The following is a 24,670-nucleotide window of genomic DNA, read 5'->3' as shown; positions in this document are numbered from 1 at the left end:
ATTACCGAGCTCGATAGCTGCAGTCGCTTAATTGCGGCCAGTATCCAGTATTCGGGAGATAGTAGGTTCGAACCCCACTGTCGGCAGCCCTGAAAATGGTTTTCCGTGGTTTCCCCGTTTTCACACTAGGCAAATGCTGGGGCTGTACCTTAATTAAGGCCTTAAGGCCGCTTCCTTCCCACTCCTAGCCAAGAGAGAGTACGGTCGTGCGCTCCCTCACTAGCCTAGTACACATGCTGCTGTTTCAGTAACTGGGTATAATACTGGTTACCTGAGGCAGTTACTGGTAGCGAGTATGGCAGCGCGTTACCCTTGCTAGTAGGGTCGGGAGATGTGCGGTTTTGCCCAGAACATTGTTCTTTTCTCATTTTGTTCCTCGTATGGTGCATCCTTTAAACTGTAGTCAAATGTTTAATTTCTCTTAAATATTTCAGTTTAGACAAGTGTAGAAAAATAAAAAAAGAGTGCGGTTTTGTACGAGGTATCCTGACGAAAGAGTAATTATTTATAGTTGCCTCGTGTTGTAGCAACTCGAAAACCCATTCTAAATGTGTAATTTGTGTTTTTTCAGCCGACAGCTATTCAGCCAGCTTCTTGATCGAACATGGTGCATCTGTATCTACTGCGACACCAGACCAGGGTAATACTGCTCTGCACATGGCAGCGAGCTACTCGCCTCACACAGCTGAGGAGTGCACAATAACAGCCATGACAGATGTAGCCAAGCAGATGCTGGCAAAGGGCTTGAACCCTAACCTCCAGAACAAAGAGGGATTGTAAGTACAATATACAGCATTGTCAACCCCCACACAATTTACCTTCTGAAAGTTTTACAGTTCTAAATCAGAATATTTTGTTTAAGTATCGTAGCTTGACCCTGGCCGCAAGGTCTAGGGATAACAAGCATGTGTCTTAAAGTGGGCATCCCCATGTCTCATCTCCATTGCGTATCATCTGATGATACGATACGATGCAACGCAAGAATTTTCCTCCACTGTGTTCATCTATACAAAGGGAAGAAATGAGTTGAATTTCAGTTTTGCGCCAGATTTCAATCAGCCATGACTACAAAGGTAGCACCAGCCGCATACATTTATTTTCACTATGCTATAAAGAAAATAAATCACGGCACTTGTGGATATCATAGATGTATGTTAGTAGCAAAGTATAAAAATTCCTATGTTTTAGCGGGCATAAATTTTGTCAGCCAGTGGAATGTACAAAAATTTCATACAGGTGCATCCCATGCATCCTGTTTTTTTCATTTTATCAAAATGTCTGTGTTTTAGGCGGTTCCATATCATGTTTCTTCTTCTTTCTCCACTCCATCTATCAGTGGCGAAGCGTGAACTAAGTAAGGAGGTAGACAGAGATTTCTTTTATTTAAACTGTTTTAATCATATTATTATATAGAATTTTGTTTTCGACGCATACATTTGTATTCAGTATTATATTAATGACTTTGAAAATAAGACAAATCCTATAACAACCTATAACCCTGTGTGCATTTGCTTTATTTTTAAATATAGATGAAATAGCCTAGGCCGCGGGAGTTGTCAAATAACAACATACTTTTAGAATAAAAATAGCAATATATTTCATTGTTATGTAGATTTAATAAGAGAAATAAGAAATAAATAGTTGTTCGTACAAGTCACCTTAAACAATATTCTTGTAAATGAGTTTCATCCGCCTGTCCTTCATTTCGGCAAATATATCTATTACTCTCATCTTGAAGTCAGGCGTCTTGTTAAGATTCCACAGAAATTTCTTCTCTATAGCTAGAGTTCCCAAGTTAGACAGTCTCTGGTTGGTCATCCAATTCCTTAAATACGTTTTAATTCATTTGAATGCACTCATAGCGCGTTCACTAGAAACTGACTTTAACGGAATATACAGCATCAAGTTAGGCAAATTTTTTCCGTATTAAGACTGGAAGCCAATAGTTATTGGGGTTATAATACCGCAACTAATATTGGCGGGCAAGAAAATGCACGTACTTGAAGGGTTTTGATGCAGTCATTCATTTATTAGGTGTAAGTTTATTATACTTCGTATTTAAATATTATTAATTTATTTTTAGACGTGTTTTATAATAAAGTAAATTCCAATTAATAACATTAAAAGCATGTCTAAGATGGTAGCCAATAAGAGCACCTTTATAAGAGAGATCCAAATACTAGCCAATGAGAGCAAGAAGAGACGTTGGTAAGTCTGTCTACTGAGTGGGGACATCTCGCTACAGGAAAGTCATAGTTCCACAGTCAGCACCTACAGATAGCGTTAGTGTTGCTCTATCTGAAAGCTTTGAAAATCAAAGGGAAAATACACAGAATGGACAGCGTCTACTTTCGCCTACGTGCTTCGTGTAACTAACGCGAGCCTTAGCATGGCCGAAGTGAGATGAAAATAAGTAAAACGGGGAATACAATAATGTCACGAATCTGGAAATATTTAATGTTCTAAAAAGTAATTGAATTAACTAGACAATATTTCTTTCACAAAATGTTAAGGGTACACGCTGTCTACCCTGTCTCCCCTGACGCTTCGCCCCTGCCATCTATACTAATATTATAAAGAGGAAAAATTTGTATATTTGTTTGTAACGGATAGACTCAAAAACTACTGAACCGATTTTAAAAATTACTTCACCTATAGAAAGCTACGTTGCCAGCGAGGAACATGAGCTGTATTTTATTTTCAAAACAATCCGAGGTTGGGGGGGGGGGGCTCGGGGCGAGAAATAAAAATGCTATGCTAATATAGGCGAAATATCAAATTTGTCGTACAAGGCCGAGACAAAGCTCATATTCAGCCCCTTAGATACAAAGAGCAAAACTCGGTAAGCCCTATGGGCCCGAAAACCATGTTTTAAAGCCTTAAAACCAACCATTACGGAGATATTGGCACCACATTACCCCTGCTCTAGGAATCGGATAAAGAAATGAACAGCCGTAACCATGGCAACGTCAGCTCCAAGATTCTACAGCAGCGAGATTATCTACAATATATCACTAAAGCCTAACATGATAAGACATGAAAAGTGTTATCTAGAATCTCCTTTAAAAATAAAAGAACACAAATTTTTGTTTTCAGAAAATCCACTTAAGTGTTGATCGGCCGGTGGGGGGGAGGTGAAAAGAGGTGAGGAAAGATTTGAATTATTTATATGGGGATACATATATCTCAGAAACTGAAGATTTACAGACATTTAAACTGGTACTCAGAATCTCCTTTAAAAATAAATGAACACACTTTTCTGGAAAATGCACTTCAGGGGGCGAAATAATAAAAAAAAGCGGGTGAATTTTAAAAATGAGTTTCTTCTTCTACCGCTTATCCCACACCTGTGGGGTCGCGGGTGCGAACTGTGTCACAAATGTGGATTTGAACCTGTTTTATGGCTGGATGCCTTTCCTGGCACCAACCCTATGTATAGGGATGCAATTACTATTGCGTGTTCTTGTTGTGGTTGGTAAAGTGGTGTGCTGAGTGAGTATGAAGAGGAGAGTGTTGGGACAAACACAAACTACCTGTCCCCAAGCAAGAAGAGTTAATCGCACGCGATTTAATTCCCCAACTCAGCCCAAAATCGAACCCGGAACCATATGAACTGAATGCCTCAACGTTGACCACTCAGCCAAGGAGAGGGGAGTTTTTAAAATGAGTATAACTATAGTATATCTTATAAACTTAACATGTTACAGATGTGAAAATTGGTATTTGTAATCTCCATTAGAAATAAAGAAACACATACTTTTTGTTTTCGGAAAATCAGCTTAAGCTATAAATCGAAAATAAGTGAAGAAGGGGTTGAATTCTCTTCATGAGGATACTTATATTTCAAAAAGCAAAACGTTACATACATGAAAATTAGTATTTGGAATCTCCTTCAGAAATAAAGAAACTTTTTTTTTTTTCCGACTTAAGAGGACTGTTTCTCACATGTAGAGTTCCATGTCGCATGTTCCAGATTTAGCTCTGCCAGTAGCTTGGTCATCTTAGCCCCAAAAGGCAATGCCACAAATGTGGTTTACAAAGAGGTTCTGGGGTAAATGAAATGCAATTTTTCGGCAAGCTTTTATATTTTAGGGATTTTCATGTAATGTCTTGGTACAATACCGAGGAAAAATTAATTTTTATCAAGTTATGAAAGCATCGTGAGCGAAGCCGTGGGTAACAGCTAGTTATGAATATAAATACTGAATCGAAAATACGAATAATGCTGTCTAACGAATACTTTGTATGCCAGATGTCTGTTATGTGGAACTGAGTTGCAACGCTGTGATGCAACGTGCGCGTGCATCCAGACTAGCATGCAGGCACTGTGTGTCATCATTTTGATGGGACAGCAAAAGACCGCTAAGTGAGCAAATGAGCAGTTACGCATTACTGTATCAAGATTTTGCAATGGTATGATGACACGGGGTTCCATCCAGAGTGATACACAATAGAGATGTGATACAGGGATATCCAGTAAGTCTAGATCCGCCTTTACAGGTTCCATTTCCAGGTGGGTCAGGTATATTTTAGCTGGGTCTGTGGGCTGGTTTGAGGTCCACTCAGTCTACGTGAGAACTCTGATGGCAAGATAGCAGCTTTGGTCTAGCAAGCCATGAATAACAACCAAGAGGATTCGTCGTGCTGACCATGTGTCGCCCTCAGTTTGTAGAGCCGTGGGGTTTATTCTAGCCTCCTTTCTTGAGCTACTTCTCACTTAAAAATGCATTTGTGAGAAAGTTTTGGTGCATGCTTGCTTATTTACTTTTTTTTTTTTTTGCTAGGGGCTTTACGTCGCACCGACACAGATAGGTCTTATGGCGACGAGTTTACTTTCTTAGGTCACGTAGATTGAGATGGGAACATGAAAAGGAAAACAGGGTGACAGATCAGTATGGACACAAGGGCAAGCAGGAAAACATAAAAGAACAGATAGGCTCTCTTCTCGTCAATCCCATTTGTTCCACATCCATCTCTTCCCAGGCCCAGCTTCATGTGGGATAAGTGTAGGGTAAGAAGAAAGCTGGATAGGGACAGAAAAAAATAAAGAGGAATACAGGGACAAACACAGACATAGAAAAGGAACTCAACAGGTCAATATAAATAATACGTTCGGACAAACTAGTTCAAATCAGGTCATGTACAGAAGAATTAGAATATGAATAGAAATCCATAATAGGATAAACACAAAAACAGGCCTGTGTTGAGAGAGGGAGCAATAAAAAGAGGATATTGTTGGTTTTGAGGTAAAACTCGCTGACATTTTTATGGTCCTGAGCTGCAACACGTACCAGGTCTTCGTATGTACACATTGCCCCACCAGCCCACGATGCCAGACATTTTCGAAGACCCGCTCTCTGTCTGCCTTTAAGAAGATCACTTACTAGATAGCAATTCATCCTACATTTGACAGTAGTAGGTAAATGATATTGTCAAAACAAGAAGATTGTTTTCAATTTTAACAGAAATTTGGGAGCACAGTGAACAATATAAGTAGCACATTTTATCATCATATTTTAATTGCTTATGTCATGATCATATTTTAATGAACATATAATTTTAAATATTAACACTGGAATCCTTCAAGAGAGGTATTTTTATCCCAAGAAGTTGACAATTATTTTATGTTTTTAACCATGTACTGATGATGGCTCAATAGAGCCGAAACATGTATACATTGTTATTATAATATTAAACAATCTTTTAGATTGTAATACATAGTATTGAAGAAGGTGGATAAATTAACGCTTTCATATTGTGATACTACAGTCAATACGGATCCCTAAAATGAATTTTATCTCTTGTAACCATACTGGCAATCAGAGCAAGGGTGCCCAGCGCATGCACACAGCACACACAGAGATAACAAACACTTACCATTCATACGGCCATTCACTACCACAATCATCAGCCTTTCACATAACATACACTCAACACTTATACCTCGATGGTCGCAGCCCAGCAGCCTTGGGTTCGAAAAGAACCCCAAACTAGACAAGTAAGTTGTCTGAGGAATAAAGGGAAAATGAGAAACACTGGACGCAACAAGCCACCAAGGCTACGTTTGGGAAGTGAAGTGGAAGGAACAGCAAGGGGAACAACCTATACAGAAACAGAAAAAATGGCAACCAAATATATCGCAGAATACCCACTTCAAGTGTCTGTTTAGTGTCTTTGAGATACAATAAATATTAAAGAGGAGATGTCTCGTGATGTGATGATTTGAAATACCACTACTAACAGTCACAGAAAATACATCCATGACAGCATTTTTTTCATATGTTGAAGGGCATTTTATAGATAATTTTTACTGATTTTTTTTTTTAGGTCATCAATATTGACCCCATACAAGTAATGTTCCTATCTTTCTGTATAGGACTTAATTTGTTATTCGTGTGTTCCTTTCTGTCACCTGTACTTATACTCCAGGATGGGAACCCACTGATTAAGTTCCTAATTAAAATTACAGTCTGCATTGAAATTTTTAAATTTTACACAATATTTTTTACATTTTTTCCTGTATTGTTGTTTTGTACAGCACTGCGCTACATCTGTGTGTTATGGCCTGCAACAACCCCATGTTCTCCCTACTCCTGGAGCACACCGCCCAGCCTGTGGACCTAAACCTGCGCACGCTGGAGGGACACACCCCTCTGTGGTACTCCCTCCTCAGCAGTCCCCCTCCGTATGGGGAGAGCAGCTTTGCAGCTAGACTGATCAAGAGTGGGGCATCACCCAATCCGGTGAGTTCAGAAGGATGGAAAGATTTTTTTGTTTGTTTGGTATTGCTGGGCCGGTTAGAAGTCGGGTTACATGGGGATTTATAGTAAGTATATTGCAATGCACGGGGCCTCCATAACATCTATCTCAGTCTCCGACTTTGGGTGGGAGCAGGGATTGAAACAAGACGCCACCATCCGGCCTGTCTGCCCCCCTTCCATTCACTCATTGTGGCACAGCGATCTATGATGCTGCGAGGTTTCTGTACCTATATGTCCAGCCTCCGGACTCTTCTGGAACAATTGGCTCTGCGCACGCGCGCGTGTGTGGTGTGTGTGTGTGTGTCTCTCTCTTGGGCCAGCTCTGTGCTTTGTAGCTAATGTGAGCTGTGGCGGAGTGGAAGAGAATATTGGATATCGGCATGGGACTGTGAACGGAGTTCTGCCAGAGCGCGTGGACAGTGGCAGCAAAGTAACTGTGTGATTGTTGAGTGAGACTGTAGTACTAGTGAACAAATACTGAGTTAATTAGTGTCAATGAACAGTGAGAAATAAGAGAGAGAGCGTTGTAACCGTCCAGGCTTCTCCAGCCAGACTAATTTAATATACTATCATTTTACGCGATATCACTTGATATCAAGTTTATCCGCCATCGGCAATTATTCGTAATAACATATTTATTCTACGTCAAGCATTTGTAAATAAGGCTTTTGCAATCATATTATATAATTATAACATCATTTATTATTTAAATTATTATATTAGGTAGGATAGGAATTCATTATGTACTGTAAATATGGTCAATATGTTGAGACATAGTTGTTGTCATTTCATCTCATATTTGTGTATACGGAAAAGGTTATTCTTATAGCGGGGTAAAATTACATGAGTCATTGAGGTAAACTCATGAGCAAGAGACTATACAGCGACCTGCATGCAAGGCTAGGCTTGCAGACTACATCATCGCCACGCCTACTGGTCTTGTCAAGAAGAAAGAAGAGGGAGATGATAATGCGATCTACGAATCAGATGCTTCGTTATATAGAGAATTGATATTGAGCTATTATCAAGAGTGGGGAGAGCCCGGTGATATATTATGTAGCGTGGAGCATTCCTCGATTCACGGGGTCACGGATACTCACTCACATCGCTACTTCTACTGAGAACCTAACTACTACTTCTACTGTGAACATCTACTTTGAACGACGTTATTGATTTTGAGACAGTGTGTGGTCTCTCGGAGACATAGTTATTTTTGTACAGTGTGTAATCCCTTCGATACCGTATTTAGCTGCGGTTATGTTATCGGATCTGCATGAGACGAAACAAGCTTACGGCTTGTGTTATATTCAGTAAATCTTCTGGACGAAGAACTATGTTTAGTTCAAGTCCATGAAATTTGGTACAAGTCTGTACCATATAAATAGTATAGCTCAGTTGGATTTAGATTTCTACTAACATAAAAAAATTCATATCTCTGAATTTTCTCCTCATACGATCAACGCTGACCAGTTTTTTACAAGTATAGGGCCAATGTCTAATTTAAAGACTAGGCAATTAGGGAGTGCTAGTCCAGATAGCCCGTACCACATCAGAGAAGGAAGGATGTCCATGGAGTCAATTGTAAATCAAGAAGAAGAGAACGAGTAACCACGGAAACCAGATGACTTCAATGTAAACTGCAATTGGTGAGCTTAATTAGATAAAGCAAGCAATAGTAATTTGAATAACGTAAATTCTAAATCCCTCCACGCTTTAAGGAACTTTTTCGATTCATCTCATTTTTTTAAAATAATAAATTCATTTGTATTTTATATTGCGTTAATTTTCTTTTTCAAACGATACTTAATGGTTAATTATTTAAAATCCTACCCCTGTGATTTAAGTCTCTATGCTAGTAAATATAAATTTTGCTTTACAGTTTTGTTTAAAACTGTAACGCTCGCGCCCATACATCACATAGAGAAATGGAAAACCATGGAATGTTAATTGTTTCTATTTGCGTGGCAATTTGCGAGCAAGCCACATATAGTTTATTTGATATTCATGTGTCCCAAGGTATTAACTTTTGTCTCCTCTAGTGAGAAGCTTAGGGTCAAACAGTTACAGCGTCAACTGTGTAATTGTGTGTTTTGTACTTTGAGTGAAAGTTGTGATTGCAGTATGCCTGTGTGTATTCTGTGTAGATTAAGTAATTAGTTAATAAATCGTAGATGTCTAACACTACCAGTTTCTGTATTTAACTATCTATGCCGCCAACGCATTACAATATCTTTAATGTGTGCAGCTTGAACAACATTGTAGGCGCTGGCCTTCTGACCCTCAACTTGGGAGGTTCAATCTTGGCTCATTCCGATGGTATTTGAAAGTGCTAAAATATTTCAGCCTCATGCCGGTAGATTTACTGGCACGTGAAAGAACTCCTGCGGGACAAAATTTTGGCACCTCGTCTCCGAAAACTGTAAAAGGAGTTACTGGGATGTAAAGCAAATAACATTTTCATTATTAAATGACCCCAAAGGTAGAAATGCATTGGTGTCAAGTCTGGAAACTGGGTGGCTACCTTAACAGAATCATATTGATCGATTCATGTGCCAGAAAACTGGACATTCAACCATTTATGGACACTATTAACCTGTAATAGGAGGGAGGGGGGGGAATCACCAGCTTCATTTAAATTGCTTTGGTAAATTTCTTGTTCAAGTGTTTGTAAACCTCCATGGTAAGATATCCTTCGATGACAAGCTAATTAATCTCTGGCCCAAAATCATGCACCGCACCATGATATTTCCCCTCTACGCATTTTTGCCTGGTTCTGTCCAGTGAAAATTGGTTTCACTCCAATACCTGAGTTTTGCCTTTTAACCTCTCCATTAATATAGAACAAAGCTTTGTCTTCATCATAATCATCATCATTTTCCAGCACCATTTTCCTGGGTGTGGTATACAAGCGCTCGTCACTTCTCACTGTTGGAGTATAGTTCCTGTTCCTCTGCGTCCTCCCACTTGACATTCCTCTTGCTGACCTCTGATTTCTCTATATCTATCCATCGATTCCTTGGCCTCTCCCCTTTCGCTTCTCTGTCAAAGTAATTCCTTGCTGTTCTTGTTCTGTCCACCCTCATTACATGTCTAAACCATTGTAGCCTGCATCTTCCTAAAAGCTCAGTAACAGGCATTTCCTGTTTTCCATTTCTAATCTTGTCTTTCTTGGTCTTTTGGTTCATTGTTCTGATGAATTTAATTTCTGTTGACTGGATTTTACTGTTAGCCTTGTTATGCAGGGTACATGTTTCGAGTCCATAGGTGAGAACTGGAATGAAGTAAGTATGAAACATGGTCAGTGTTGCTTTCTGGGGTATTTTATCATCCCAGAATAGATTTCTCACTTGAAAATAAAATTGAGAAGCTTTCAGAGTCTTAAGTATTTCTTGGTTTATTGTGTTATCTTGAGAAATGTTACTTCTAACAAAACGTTTGATCTAAATTAGGGTTCTTATTAATGGGGTCATATGCTTACGCAAAGGTCTGGGTGATTCTTGCTTAGGTGTTTAAACATTTGGATCTTCTGTGGATGCCATTTTGCACTGTGCAGAATGCAGTGCACACTCAATCGGCTTACGTCTGATTCCATCGGCAGATGTTGAGTGCTCTTGTATACAACTGCTAATAAGCAGATTGTTATCTCTTCATCTGTGTCAGTTTTGGTCTCCCACTACACTGTTTATTGTACAGTGCATGATCGGCACCGTTTCTTGGTGTCTGCAGATAAATTGCTCTGCTGAACCTTTGCTGCACTCTGTTGTCTAAACAAGAAAAGAAAAAAAATGCTATGTAATCTGATTTTTTACTCGCTTTGGAGATTTGTTCAGATACATGGTTTCTGCTCATAATTAAGGAGATAGCCTTATGTAGTAAATGATGAAAAAAATTAGGAAGGAAGAGGAATTTGGAGAGAGGAGGAAATGATGATGATGATGATAATGCTTGTATACCTGGGTACATCCGGAAGGATCAAAGTTGTCTTCATTAGCACAGACTATTTGAGAATATGCTCATAATAAACTCTGTCATGATTGTGTTACAGATTTACACAGACACTGCTGACTCATTGCTCCACCTGGTAGCCAGAGAAGGACTGGAGCAGGCTGGATTATTCTTGTGTTCAAATGCAGCCTACTGCAACCACGTCAACCGCAAGGTGAGTGTGTATCAACCCTTTGGGGTCCAATTAATTCCCTGCGTGTATCATTAATATTAGACAAGTAAGAGAAGGAAATGCTCACATAAGTAAGAAAAAGCTGAAATTTTACAAAAAAAATTATGAACTGCACATTTATTTATTATCCATTAAGTTAAAACATTCATCATAAATATATTGTGGTGAAGGATATACCGAATCTCTCCACTGACCCGTTTGAACATTGTTCATTACCTCTAAGGGCGAGGCTGCTCTTCACATCGCTTGTGCCAAAGGACTGAGTCAGCTAGTGACGGAGCTGCTCAAGAGCGGAGCCAATCCCAACCTGCAGACGTTACAGCTGGACTCTGGGAGCGAGGACGCCGGCAAGGCTCACAGACTGACACCGCTCCATGTGGCTATACAGGAAAAGCAAGAGGGAGCCATCCAAGCCATCATTGATTTCAAAAGTAAGTGTCCACATTCCAATTAAATTGCTTGCATCAAATTGTTGAAAACTTATGTTGGCATTAGAGTGCTGTGGTGAAGGATGACGAAGCTTCATGGCATTTTGATGAGGAGTTTATCAAGGCTCAGTTTTGTGCCCGTTATTGTTCAACATCTATTTGTATGCTATGTACCACTGAGTTTCTCTCATCGGTTCGCCGGCAGGCGCGCCCAGCTCATCTTCCTCCCGTTGACTCATCTCTCCCCGCTCCACAACAACGACGGCACTTCACTCACTTTATTTGTGCATGACAGGAGATAACAATTAAAATTAAGACAACTTATAGTTAAGAATTAAGAAAGTAAGCTCGTATCTTATGACAGGAGATATTGAAATTGTTCAATTTCAACGTTTTCGTTGCCCGCCATGCTGATCTCTTCGAAACCCTGGCTTCTTGTCCAAGTTGTCTTAGGGATTTTGTAGGCGTATGATCTAATCTTTCTGTGATTTCATTTAGTTTTTCCTCGTTAAGTGTACGTTTTTTTAACACTTCGTTCCTTATCATGTAAAGAACCAGTTTCTCTTAATTTCTTTGAGTTTCCGCACAGTCTCTCTATGTGGAGGGCATACACCTAGAAAATATGTTACAAATCTACTAACAACTTCCTTGTAAGACTCTGTTTTGACATAGTTATCGTACATAAATACCCTTTCACATGTGGAGGCATTATGAGAATTATACCCCAAAGTAACACTTCAGAACTCGAGAACAGTTGGAGGGACAGATCAACACTTAACACACGTTCTGATCTGCGAAGTGCAGGCATTCCCAAGCTGTCCCTGTGCTGTATAATGGGAAGTGATGAGTCAACAGGAAGCAGCTAAGTTGGGCGCACTTGCCGGCCAACCGATGAGAGAAACTCACTGTACAAGGCAGCATTGGAAGACGTGAAAACAGAAATTAAGTCAAACGTAGAATTAAAAAATACATTGAGATTTGCAGATGGTGGAGTAATCCTGGTGGTAGTGTTGGAAGTGTACAACAGACCATAGTTGTACAAACTGAATACAATTCAGGAAGAGGTGCGTCTGAGTTTTATTTTTTTAGATTTCTGCCATCCAAGGACCATGGAAAGTAACACTGTGCATTCAACCATCTTGATCCTCCTTTTCCTGACTTTCAATAGTTCATTCTTTCAATTTGCTGTTTCCTTCTCTCTTTTGTCCTCTTCTCTTTCTTCAGGAAACCCTTGACATTTTGTATCAATCTTCTGAAAGTTGTTCTGTCTTTTAATATATCATGTGTTATTCCAATCTGCCATATCTTACTTTACTCCTTGGATCCAGTGGGTGCCATTGTTGATCTTGTAAACCTGGTTAAACACTCGTTTTGTCAATCTGCCATTATCCATCCTCATTATGTGATGAGAGAATTTAATAGTCCTCTTTCTGATTGTCTCTTGACATCCTTTCATATTCTTTGTCCTTGTAGAGTTCTTTATTCCTTCTATGCCTAAGTTCTCCTTCCTCCGTTTTCAATGCCCCCCAGATTTTCCTCAATATTTTCCTTTCCTAATGGGTCTAAGTATTTCAAAAAAAGTACAAAAAATAGTGATATTTAGCAGAGAAATGAATAAATCTAGTTTTGATACAAATCCAAAAAAATGAATAAATTTAAATATCTCGGTTTATGGATAACCTGGAAATTAGAAGTCTTAGTAGAAATTGAAAGAGCAGGAAGATGTTTTTGTGTGATGACATCTTGAATGTAAAACTTTGTTAGCGTATGGCTAGCTGTTACATTTGATCTGCTCTGATCTATGGTAGAAACTTGGAGATCAAGACAGGTCGCCATCAAATATTAGAGTTCTAGACCTTTGGCTTCATAGAAAATTGCTTAAGAGTCTCGTGAGTTAAACATGCCACTAAGGAACAGGTAGTATACGGAACGGACTAAGAATTGCTGACCACCAATCAATGCAGAAACATCTCGTACCTAGGACATATATTACATGGTGAAACAAATGCAGTATTTCAAAAGGAAGAATAGAAGGACATGGAGGAGTAGGCAGGAAGTAAGCATAATGACATAAGGCCACAATTCAGTTTTACTGAGATAACCAGTGCTGAGAACTTGCCTTCTCAACTCACTAATGGTGATGCTGTATTACCGTATTTACGCGAATAATCCCCGCATATTTTTAAAAAAATTTTGAGACATGAAATTGGGGTGCGGGTTTTATTTGCGTCAATGTTGCCAGTACGCTCCTAGCTCACCTAGTTTTCGATGCTGAGTGTGCAGTTATGCTTTGTGCAACCGTAGATGGAAGAAAACTGTCCCCATATGTCATATTTAAACGGAAAACAATTCAGACTTTTAATTCTAAACTGACTTTACATATTTTTTAAATAGTACCATATTTTACAAAGTAATTTAAATTGAAAATTTCTGTGCGTCACGATAGAACGCGTCTTTCGGAATGTGCAGGGGCAGCTTTCCGCACGTTCACTCACTTCAGTGTATCTATAGTGTGTTTCATAGTTGAAAATAGAGTGAAATCGTAATTCTTTTGTATTCAGCATTTTAAGGAACGCCACAATATCACGCAGCAGGCAGTACGCGGAAAAGCAGAATCCACGAAACCTGGCAAGGGTTGGCATTTCTGAATTACAAGATGGCTTTTAATTCAAAATCACGTAATTGGAAGTCCGATTTCTGTATTACAAAGACTTCGAATTAACAAGGTTTTACTGTATCGCAAAACTAACATCACATTTCGCTGGTGTGTCTATTTCAAGTGTTTACATTGCAAGAAAAGAATTATACACCACTGGTCATGTTACTGTCCAGTAAAAAGAGACCATGTGTGAGAAGTGTTTTAGACGTGGAGTGTGACGAACTCGTAAGTAATGTAGGAGAGGATTCTAGTGATGTAAGACACAATGAATCTTCCCATCTACAGGGAATCCAGCCTATTGCAAGTTCAGATTAATGAAATACCTGTCACATAAGTAGGCCTACTGGCTCATTTTCATGGAAAATATATTTCATAGCAGTGATGATGTATTTTTATCATCTCAGGAAAAGCAGCTGTATCCGTAAATTTATATGTTCATATTTGCGTAAAGACCCGTGGACCTCGTGGAGTGATAAGAAATGTTTGTTTATGCCTATGTTACTCTTTTGATGGAAGGAATTTTAGTTCATTTCATTTTTTTTCAAAATAAGCCTTCCTAAAATGAGGGTGCGGGCATTATTCGATGGCGGGGATTATTCAGGTAAATACGGTATATCTAGTATGAACATGTATTCTTATTTTATTCCTTGGGACTCCCTTTGGAAGTAACATGACCAAGCTTGATGGCTGCTGTTGGGCGTGTAGATTATTATAAATGAAAAAAGTTCTGCACAATTCAATACAGCCATAGGATTCAATCTTGAGGAGTATTTCAGTCTTTCATTAACGTGTGCCAACAACAGAAGTTTTTTAACTAGCATTGCAGGAGAGAAGGATTTAAAAAATCAGACTGTTGTAATTTCAGATTAATGAAATACCTGTCACCTGCAAATTTGATTTTAGATTTTAATTTGGACTATGAACTTATTTAAAGTTACAAATGAAATGGCGTATGGCTATTAGCGCCGGGAGTGTCAGAGTTAAATGTTTATTATGTTTGTGTACACCATCATTTAGACAATGTTTTATTTATGGCTGTTTAAATTTTGTAACATCTGAAGATGGCTCCTAGGAGCTGAAACGTACTGTTTTTTTCTGTGAATATAATTGATTACTAAGAGTGATTGTAAGGCTGTGTTGATTTGGTGGATCTCCTCGAGCGTTATAATTTTACATTTTGGAGTCAGTATGGAACAAGGATGAAGTTTTTAATTTGTAACATACAGCTTAGTCAAACAGCAATTATTCCCAACATTTTTGTAATACTACTCTTTTTCTCCAAAATCACCCAGAACAAATCTTGCTGCTTTCCTGTGGATTTTCTAAAGTTCTCATATCAGGCAATTCCGGTGAGAGTCCCGTACCTTAGAACCATACTCCGATTGGGGTCTTACCAGAGACCTACACATCCTCTCCTTTACATCCCTAGTACAACCTCTTTGATTATGGATTTAGTTACTCCTTGCCTGAAAAGCAAAGAATATCATTGCATTATGCTTGTGTAGGTGTTTTTGTATCCAGTGTGTGATGGCTGCATGTTGTGTTAATGATGATGATAAAGATAAAACTAAGGGGTGTGCTCAGGCTTAACTGTTCTATACGATGGCTGAATCACCATCAACAGCATCACATGCCCTCGGTGCACAAGAGCACTGCAAAGAGGTTTGGAATTGAACCCAAGCTTTTGGCATACAATATCATCATCATCATCATCATCATCATCATCATCAACATTGAGTGAACAGTCCACAGACTGGTCTGTTGTCACAAAATGATGCCATGCTGTACAGTTGCTTGCAGCCCTTTTCATTGCTCTGTAGTTTCCCATTCAAGTATCTTCTTGGATTTGCTTGAGATAATACCAATATAAATGGTCCGTTATTGGACATTATAAATTGTTGCCAGCGTTTCGCCCCAGTGTGCTAAGTTGGGCTTGGTAAATAGCACACCTACCAAAACGTGTGGCCAGTGCATACCGTGGAGGCCACTGCGTAGGCTACACAGAGCTACCGGCAGTGCCAGTGCACTATGAGAGACTTTGTCTCATTACCGAACGCTGGCAACCGGGAATGAGTTGGCTGGAAAATTTATAATGTCCAATAATGGACCATTTATATTGGTATTATAAATTTACTCATTCGGGACAAATATTTTGGTTTCCCTGTGGGAATTGCTTGAGATATGTGTGTCTTGGTCTTCCTCGAAGTCACTTTGCATTAACCCTTTGGCTTTCAAGGTAATTGATGGTTATGAATTTCATGTTTTTGGTCCGTATTGAACAATATATAAGTAATAATAATAATAACTTAAATGTTTCCACCTTTTCAATACAATATATTCACAAATTTACAAAATTATACGGTACTAGTTTCGACCCATCTAGGGGTCATCATCAGCCGTATTGAAGCAAAGATCATTTGTGGCGAAATCCTAAGACAATATTATTTTAAAGAATAACAAGTGAAATGAGATGTTATGGTAATAGTTAATAATACAAGGAATGTACATAATAAGAGGTTTTTAACAAAGAATAAAGTATAAATGGGGTGTTGTAAAAATTATAATCATGGAAATCAGTAAGTTCTTGTATTGAAATGAAATATGGCTTAGGAAGAGGGCTTAAGGTGGGGCTGAAGGGTGCGGGAGAAAGTGTAATTGTCTTGGAAAAGTACCTTTGATTAAATTTAGGATTGAGTTTAGGTTGGCTGCATTATTGTTTCTGAGGAAAGTGATAAATAGATCGAAGAGTATGTTGGGTTTCTCTGAGATTTCATTGAGATTGTGACTGGCATTAAAGTATTGGTCTAGGTGTATGTAGTAATTTTCCATTATGTTCAGTAAAGGGCCCTTGTTTGCTAATACGAGGATGTCCATGTCTTGTTCGAACAAGACATGGACATCCTCGTATTAGCAAACAAGGGCCCTTTACTGAACATAATGGAAAATTACTACATACACCTAGACCAATACTTTAATGCCAGTCACAATCTCAATGAAATCTCAGAGAAACCCAACATACTCTTCGATCTATTTATCACTTTCCTCAGAAACAATAATGCAGCCAACCTAAACTCAATCCTAAATTTAATCAAAGGTACTTTTCCAAGACAATTACACTTTCTCCCGCACCCTTCAGCCCCACCTTAAGCCCTCTTCCTAAGCCATATTTCATTTCAATACAAGAACTTACTGATTTCCATGATTATAATTTTTACAACACCCCATTTATACTTTATTCTTTGTTAAAAACCTCTTATTATGTACATTCCTTGTATTATTAACTATTACCATAACATCTCATTTCACTTGTTATTCTTTAAAATAATATTGTCTTAGGATTTCGCCACAAATGATCTTTGCTTCAATACGGCTGATGATGACCCCTAGATGGGTCGAAACTAGTACCGTATAATTTTGTAAATTTGTGAATATATTGTATTGAAAAGGTGGAAACATTTAAGTTATTATTATTATTATTACTTTCAAGGTAATGATCTATCGGTACCCACGGGTCCTGCGAAAACTGTCAGGGTAACGATCCGTCGTTACCCGCCTTTATTATAATTATTTCATTATTTACGCGCCAAATAGCTTTTTTTTTTTGCACGGAATAAGAAGAGTACAGTTTTACCTCACGTTATACTCCGCGGGAACTGCCGGCTAACCATATTTATCGTTATTCTTGAGGTCTGAAACATGTGCTCACTGGAGTTCCGTGTCTTGTTTACATCGTGGTTGGCGGCAAACTTGCGTTCATTTCTCTCTGTTTTCATTCGTGATTATATAGTGAAATTAGTCTGTATCGTAGGCAATATATTTAGTTTATTTGTTAGTTCATTATTGAAATAGTTTTCTTGGGTAATTAGGTGCATAGTGATAGTGAAGTGTAAGATATAGTTCATTTAGGTTAGGCCTAGTTATTTATCGCACGCGACATGGCGAAGAATGTTCATTTAGCTGACGATGATATCACTGAATATCTTGACAATTATTCAAGTGATGGTGATGTTTCTCTGTCCGAATCGGTAATATCTTCATTGGCGAATCTTTTATATTAGATTTAAGAAATGTGTGTTTTATGCAAAAATGGCTGACATTTTTCAGTGTTACATCACTTTAAACATTTTAATCTGTCCTTGGATGTAATGGACATAGAATCGTGATATTTACCATGATAGTAAACAATAATATAGCCTTCCTACTGACATGAATAACAAACTCGGATTGTGAATACTATTTCCTAGAATTACTTCCAAACTTTCAAAATCTGAAATTTATAACTTTGCTTCTATATTTATTATTTTTTAACATTAAACGCTTTTGGTTTAGGTAAATGACTTACATGCAGTGATACTAAGTGATGTATATTCTATAAGTTTGCCAACTTTCATGTTGATATCTTCATTGGTGTGCCTTCAATGCAATTTTAAAAGAAGTGTATGCATAATGTGCCAAATATGGCTGTCAGTTTTCACACATCCATCAGCTGAGAGCTTGAAAGCGAAAGGGTTAATGAGCCCTTCCAGATTGAGAATTGCATAACGTGTGGCCCCACCAAGAAAGACAACCTGGAGATTAGTAATTGTAAATTTTCACCTCTCCTACCCTACTAGCCAACATTCAGATGGTGAAATTTTTCGAGCATCGAGACTTGAACTGGTTAACCACAGTTGACAGCTTAACAGTCCTCGCCACGAGATGGAGCAGTTTCCATTACTTATAACCTTCAGTTGTTCATCCTCTTTGTATTCCTTCACACTAGGTTCCTGTTCTTTCCTTGTACAATGGTATACTGACAACTCTGTGTGTATTTATTGTTGCAGTCAAATCAGCATCTGAAAGTAAAGATGCTCCCAACTTAAATGTGAAGGATTCTTGCGGTAACACACCTCTGGCATTAGCTTTGGCAACTGGCATGCAGCACATGGTGGGCCTGCTCATTAAAGGTAACCTTCTCATTTTTCTGTTCACATTCATTAGCTTATGTATGTATGTCCACCCTCTAAGCCTTGTTCCATGGTCTGGGATGGAGGATGAGCTGAAATGAAATTGTATTTTGTGTAATATCCAGTTTCGACTCAGTTAACTTATAACTGTTAGGTTTTTTAGTCTGCTGAAACTAATTTTGAGTAAATAGATAAACAAATTGACTGACTGACTTAAAATATAATTTCTCTTTTAGATAGTTTATATATAAAATTTATTTATTCAAAATTAATTTCAGCAGACAGAAGAATGTAACAGTTTAAAAAAAGACAAAATTAAATTGTATGGCATGTTTTTACAGTCAGATGCCCTTCCTGACTCCAACCTCAGTTGAGGAGGTAATGAATGATGAGGAATGAAACTGGGTAAGGAGATGGAAGGAATTGGCTAGGGCGTATGAATAGGAACTGTCCCAGTATTTGTCTGGGAGTGAAAATGGGAAAACCACAGAAAGCAGTGCTCAGGACAGCCGACTGTGGGGTTCGAACGCACGCATGTCCCGAATGCAGAGCTTGGCTTCATAGTCCTAACGTGTTAACACTTTTAACACTACCCTAACATGGACTCTGTCAGTGAACTGGGTCCTTTTCCTGAATTTTAACACATTATTACACAAGAACAAAACAAATTATATACCTGATTTTTGTATCATATAAAGGGTCAGCCATGTAGAATGAAGATGTTAATCAGCAAGTACCTACATATCTAAAGTAATTTAATTATACTAGTCTTATGAAAAAAAAGAAAATTGTACAGAAAAAAGTTTAACATTCAAGTTATACCAATAAAATTGCTCACACAATAAAAATGAATAATTTAATGTGGCTACTCAAGCCACAAATAAACACAATTGCAATTGAAATACAAAATTTACCTATTTAGGAATACTGTAGTTTGTTTTGATATATTAGCCATGAAAACCTTGGGCTATGCACAGTCGAATCTTGCACTCCTTGCACCACCATCAACCTGCGTCTCTTTGTCTAAATGAAAAAATAAGCCCAAATTTCTGTAGAGGGGAAGTTTTTCTATCATTTGTATTCTGAGTAGAATAATGCGGCTAAAGACTTGCATTCAAAACTGATGTAAAGAAATAAAAATCTTGCCTGAACTATCACTTGACATGTTACCTTATTCATAAGAAGTCTTCATCACTGAACCTGCCTCTCCTGATAACATATCTAAACTATCACTTAAGACGTGTTTATACAGTAACACAGCTGAACGCTTGACAGATTTGGGGTGCGCAGTGTACCGAGTGCTTCGTTAGAGAAACGACCCTATTTATCGTTTCAGTTTGAACTTTCTGATAACTGCTGCATTCTAGTAGACACTAGATTAACTGCTACCTCGAAGCAAGGGACGGGAACTGTATGGGATACATGCAGCTGCCTATAAACATGTGCCGGTATGATATACGGGCGCCATCCACAAGCAGGAAGCTACTGTGATACAAATATTCCAGACTTACTTTGCGTATCCCCAATACTTCATTCTAAAACTACTTTCTTCCACTCTTGTTCTCCACGTACTGGCCGCCATTTTGCTCAATCTCCTGACTGTCCCGTTTCCCTGGCGTCAATTCTATTTCTTTTAATTTCCAGAACGAACTTGCATTCACATAAATACGTGTCACCGGCCTAACCCGACAGGTTGAACGAGAGTCCGTTCCCTGCTGGATGTGTGAGCACATTATCTTGGACAGAGCTGGTTCTCTGCTCCATCTACTGCAACTATTTTCCAAGTGAGACATAGAGAGCAAATAATGTGACATCTTTTCTCCTGTTATTCTATTCATCGTTGCTGATGGAGTTGCGGGAGTCATCGACTTACTGGCCACTATTTTTCATTCTGTGTCAACGAGCTAGAGACTTTGAATTACTCTAGGGCTTTTTGTAATGTAAGCATCTTGGGCTAACATTTTTGTGTAACTTATCTTAAACTCGCATTGGAAATTATTCCTGCAATTGTTAGAAATGTTTTTGTACTTTTGGTAGTGTGTGTTCTGGATGACAAACCTCACCACGATGCAATATTTCGCAGGTGGAGCTGATGTCAACGTTCGCAATGGCCGAGGGCTCACTCTCCTGCACCAAACAATACTCAAAGAAGACTCGGAAACCGCTCTCTTCCTGTTGGATCAAGGAGCTGACATGAATGCTCTGTGAGTAGTCATTATCTCAAACATTTGATTTACATCACCTTGTTTCTATGTAAGTAGTGGAAAAAAAGATAAATCAAGTTGTATACAGTAGAAGTCCGCTATAGCAAGTACAGCATATAATGACATCCCCGTTATAATGGCAGTTTCATCTGTCCCTTGAAAATTCCTTTATTAAACTGTGTAATATCCTTCGGTTACTGCAAGAGCTCTATCACTGAAGGATCCATTATTACATAGATAAACTTAACCATAATAGGTTCCTATATTGACTTGTCTAAGGCTATTAAGAACTATTTAAAATATTTGTAAATAATTTGTACTTTAATAATCACTGATGAAGGGAATGCATTACGTTCCCGAAACATGTTTGAATAAGTGATTTTCAGTGATAAAAGTGTATTGACAAAGTGGACCGAGCAGATATATTTGAACAGCTTCCGTTATTACAAGCAATAAAGCGTGCACGATTATTTTCTCTTACCAATATTTACGCACCCCAGCGATTATATTGCATGCGATCGATCATCTTCGGTATAGTTTTCTCACTTTGTTCACTTGCGAGCTCTCTCGTTGACATTCGAAGGAGATGTTGGAGTTGATTAGTAATACCCATCGACTGCTGTTCGGTAAAGAAAATTAGAAATGAAGGAGGAGAAAACATTTTCATAATAAATACGTAAATAACATGGACGATAGCAGTTCTTAAATCTTTAGAAATAAAAGCTAAAGTAAATGATCGCGTAATTTTAATACTCTACACTGAAATTGAGTAAGAATGTGATACACCTCAAGATACAGCAGAGCGCTTGACTTATTTTAGAGGTTAGTTTATATTTTCTCACGTCTGGTTAAATTTCAGAAAGGTCATTTCCATGTAAATTTATAGCGAGAAGGTTATTTCTCTACAGCCACTTGAAATATGTTTGTATGATGCATATACAGTTAGGTTAGGTGATGCTGTTTGAATAACAAAACTGAAATGTTTGCCACAGAAGCCTCTGGAGTAATACTATAATTTTTTCAGAATGAAATTAAACATACGCGTTGACATGGTATCAGTTGAAAAATTACAAACGAGTAAGCTGTAGTGGCATATCATCAGCGAAAACTCAAGTTTTGAACAAACTAATTGCCATTTTATCATTGTCGATGCAATTTTATTTTGGTGTAAATAAATATCACACGAGATATGTTCACTTCCTTGCATAACACCATTTTATTGCCGCTAAGTCTATTCCTTAACAACACAGTTATACACAACACTGCAGCACTATTAAGGGAAACACACTGTCGATTCTGTCAAGTACAGATATCAACAGTCCACATACTGATTATTCTCTTCACCATCACAAGGCACGGCTTGACTACCATCTCACTCAAGTCGATACTGACAAGTTCAGATATCAACCAAATCCTCAGCTCACTTGTACACTTACTCTAACCATACCTTACACCCTCGCTTTCCAACTCCCACTCTGCCTGACTTCTCGGCCTATCAGCTCAATATGTATACTGTTTGACAAACAGTCTAGAACTACTGACTTCTGGAAATGTTCTTGCAACACTCTAAATGGAACACATTTGAACATACAAGGAACAGTCAATCGACCAGCCTCTCGATTGGAGTATATCAAACTTGAATATTCAATTACAGTTTACAAACACACATGGGGAAATCTGTAACATTCCTAATGTTTCTACATGTATTTGGATAATGAATCATTACGGTAAGTTTCCAGAAATCTCCATATCTATCAGAATGATAGTGGATTATACGCAATGTATTAATATTATTACAAGATATTAGAATCATTCCGTATTGACGGTTTTCACTTTACAATGGCGAAAAATGAAAGTATCCTCCTATTCAATACATCATATATTCCGTCATTAGACGGAGTAAACAAGTTCAGACATGTTTCGGCTCGTTTGAGCCATCTTCAGTGAAAAAATTAGGGGGGTTGGAATAATTTACATAATATGAGTTGAAAAAATGCTAAAAAACATAATGAAAGCGCAAATGAAAAAACAAACAAAAGAGAGCCTAGACGGAAACAAAATAGCACAAATATACAATATTTACATCAATATGCAGAGCAAAAAACAACTTATTGCAACAAAATTCAGTGAAACAGGAGTTAATTTGAAATAATAATTGATACTAAAAAACTGCGTTAACCTAAGAAACAAGGGAATGAGAAAACAAATGATGCAGATGGAAATGAATAATGGTAGCACATGGTGAGGTTGTGGACCTCATAGTTTACAAATTATTAGTTTATAAAAACGACAAAATAGTTTGAAATCGCTGTCAAAATCCTAGTGGAAACCCATCACATCAAAATGGTCAGGAGGAGAGCGGGAGCAAACATTTTGAGAGAAACCAAGCCTGAATTAACCTGCAGGCGAAAAGCCTGTGATAAGGAGAAAAAACACCTTAAATTTAAGGCTTCAGAAATAGCAGCATTCGTAATATCTTCTCAATCTAGCGGTCCCTTTCTTCATTATTGTTTCATAATGTTGGCTGGTGTTTTGCCTTATTGTAGAGGGGTCGGAAGGGCCGCATATAAAAGAAATATGAGAAGCTGTGTTAGGTATCTGTCTTCTACCTAACACAGCTTCTCATATTTTTTTTTTAATTTTTTTTTTTTATATGCGGCCCTTCCGACCCCTCTACAATAAGGCAAAACACCAGCCAACATTATGAAACAATAATGAAGAAAGGGACCGCTAGATTGAGAAGATATTACGAATGCTGCTATTTCTGAAGCCTTAAATTTAAGGTGTTTTTTCTCCTTATCACAGGCTTTTCGCCTGCAGGTTAATTCAGGCTTGGTTTCTCTCAAAATGTTTGCTCCCGCTCTCCTCCTGACCATTTTGATGTGATGGGTTTCCACTAGGATTTTGACAGCGATTTCAAACTATTTTGTCGTTTTTATAAACTAATAATTTGTAAACTATGAGGTCCACAAACAACCTCACCATGTGCTACCATTATTCATTTCCATCTGCATCATTTGTTTTCTCATTCCCTTGTTTCTTAGGTTAACGCAGTTTTTTAGTATCAATTATTATTTCAAATTAACTCCTGTTTCACTGAATTTTGTTGCAATAAGTTGTTTTTTGCTCTGCATATTGATGTAAATATTGTATATTTGTGCTATTTTGTTTCCGTCTAGGCTCTCTTTTGTTTGTTTTTTCATTTGCGCTTTCATTATGTTTTTTAGCATTTTTTCAACTCATATTATGTAAATTATTCCAACCCCCCTAATTTTTTCACTGAAGATGGCTCAAACGAGCCGAAACATGTCTGAACTTGTTTACTCCGTCTAATGACGGAATATATGATGTATTGAATAGGAGGATACTTTCATTTTTCGCCATTGTAAAATGTATTAATATTACGCACCGAGCGAGTTGGCCATGCGGTTAGGGGCGCACGGCTGTGAGCTCGCATCCAGGAGATAGTGGGTTCGAATCCCACTGATGGCAGCC

At 38.1% G+C, this 24,670-nt stretch overlaps 1 protein-coding gene across 1 annotated transcript in view; it reads left to right on the top strand.

Moving 5' to 3' along the window:
• Positions 1–24,670, top strand: part of LOC136886164 (rabankyrin-5) — a 319,573-nt gene that overhangs the window by 258,472 nt on the left and 36,431 nt on the right. The window contains exons 8-13 of the mRNA XM_067158907.2: positions 572–776; positions 6,539–6,743; positions 10,807–10,920; positions 11,162–11,369; positions 18,849–18,971; positions 21,055–21,175. Of these exons, the coding sequence (XP_067015008.2) occupies positions 572–776; positions 6,539–6,743; positions 10,807–10,920; positions 11,162–11,369; positions 18,849–18,971; positions 21,055–21,175 (976 nt within the window). The remainder of the gene's footprint in view (positions 1–571; positions 777–6,538; positions 6,744–10,806; positions 10,921–11,161; positions 11,370–18,848; positions 18,972–21,054; positions 21,176–24,670) is intronic.

Source organism: Anabrus simplex, chromosome X, assembly GCF_040414725.1.
Source record: "Anabrus simplex isolate iqAnaSimp1 chromosome X, ASM4041472v1, whole genome shotgun sequence".
Lineage (NCBI taxonomy): Eukaryota > Metazoa > Arthropoda > Insecta > Orthoptera > Tettigoniidae > Anabrus > Anabrus simplex.
The sequence above is the reverse complement of the archived record's forward strand: the minus strand, read 5'-3'. Positions and strand labels throughout refer to the sequence as shown.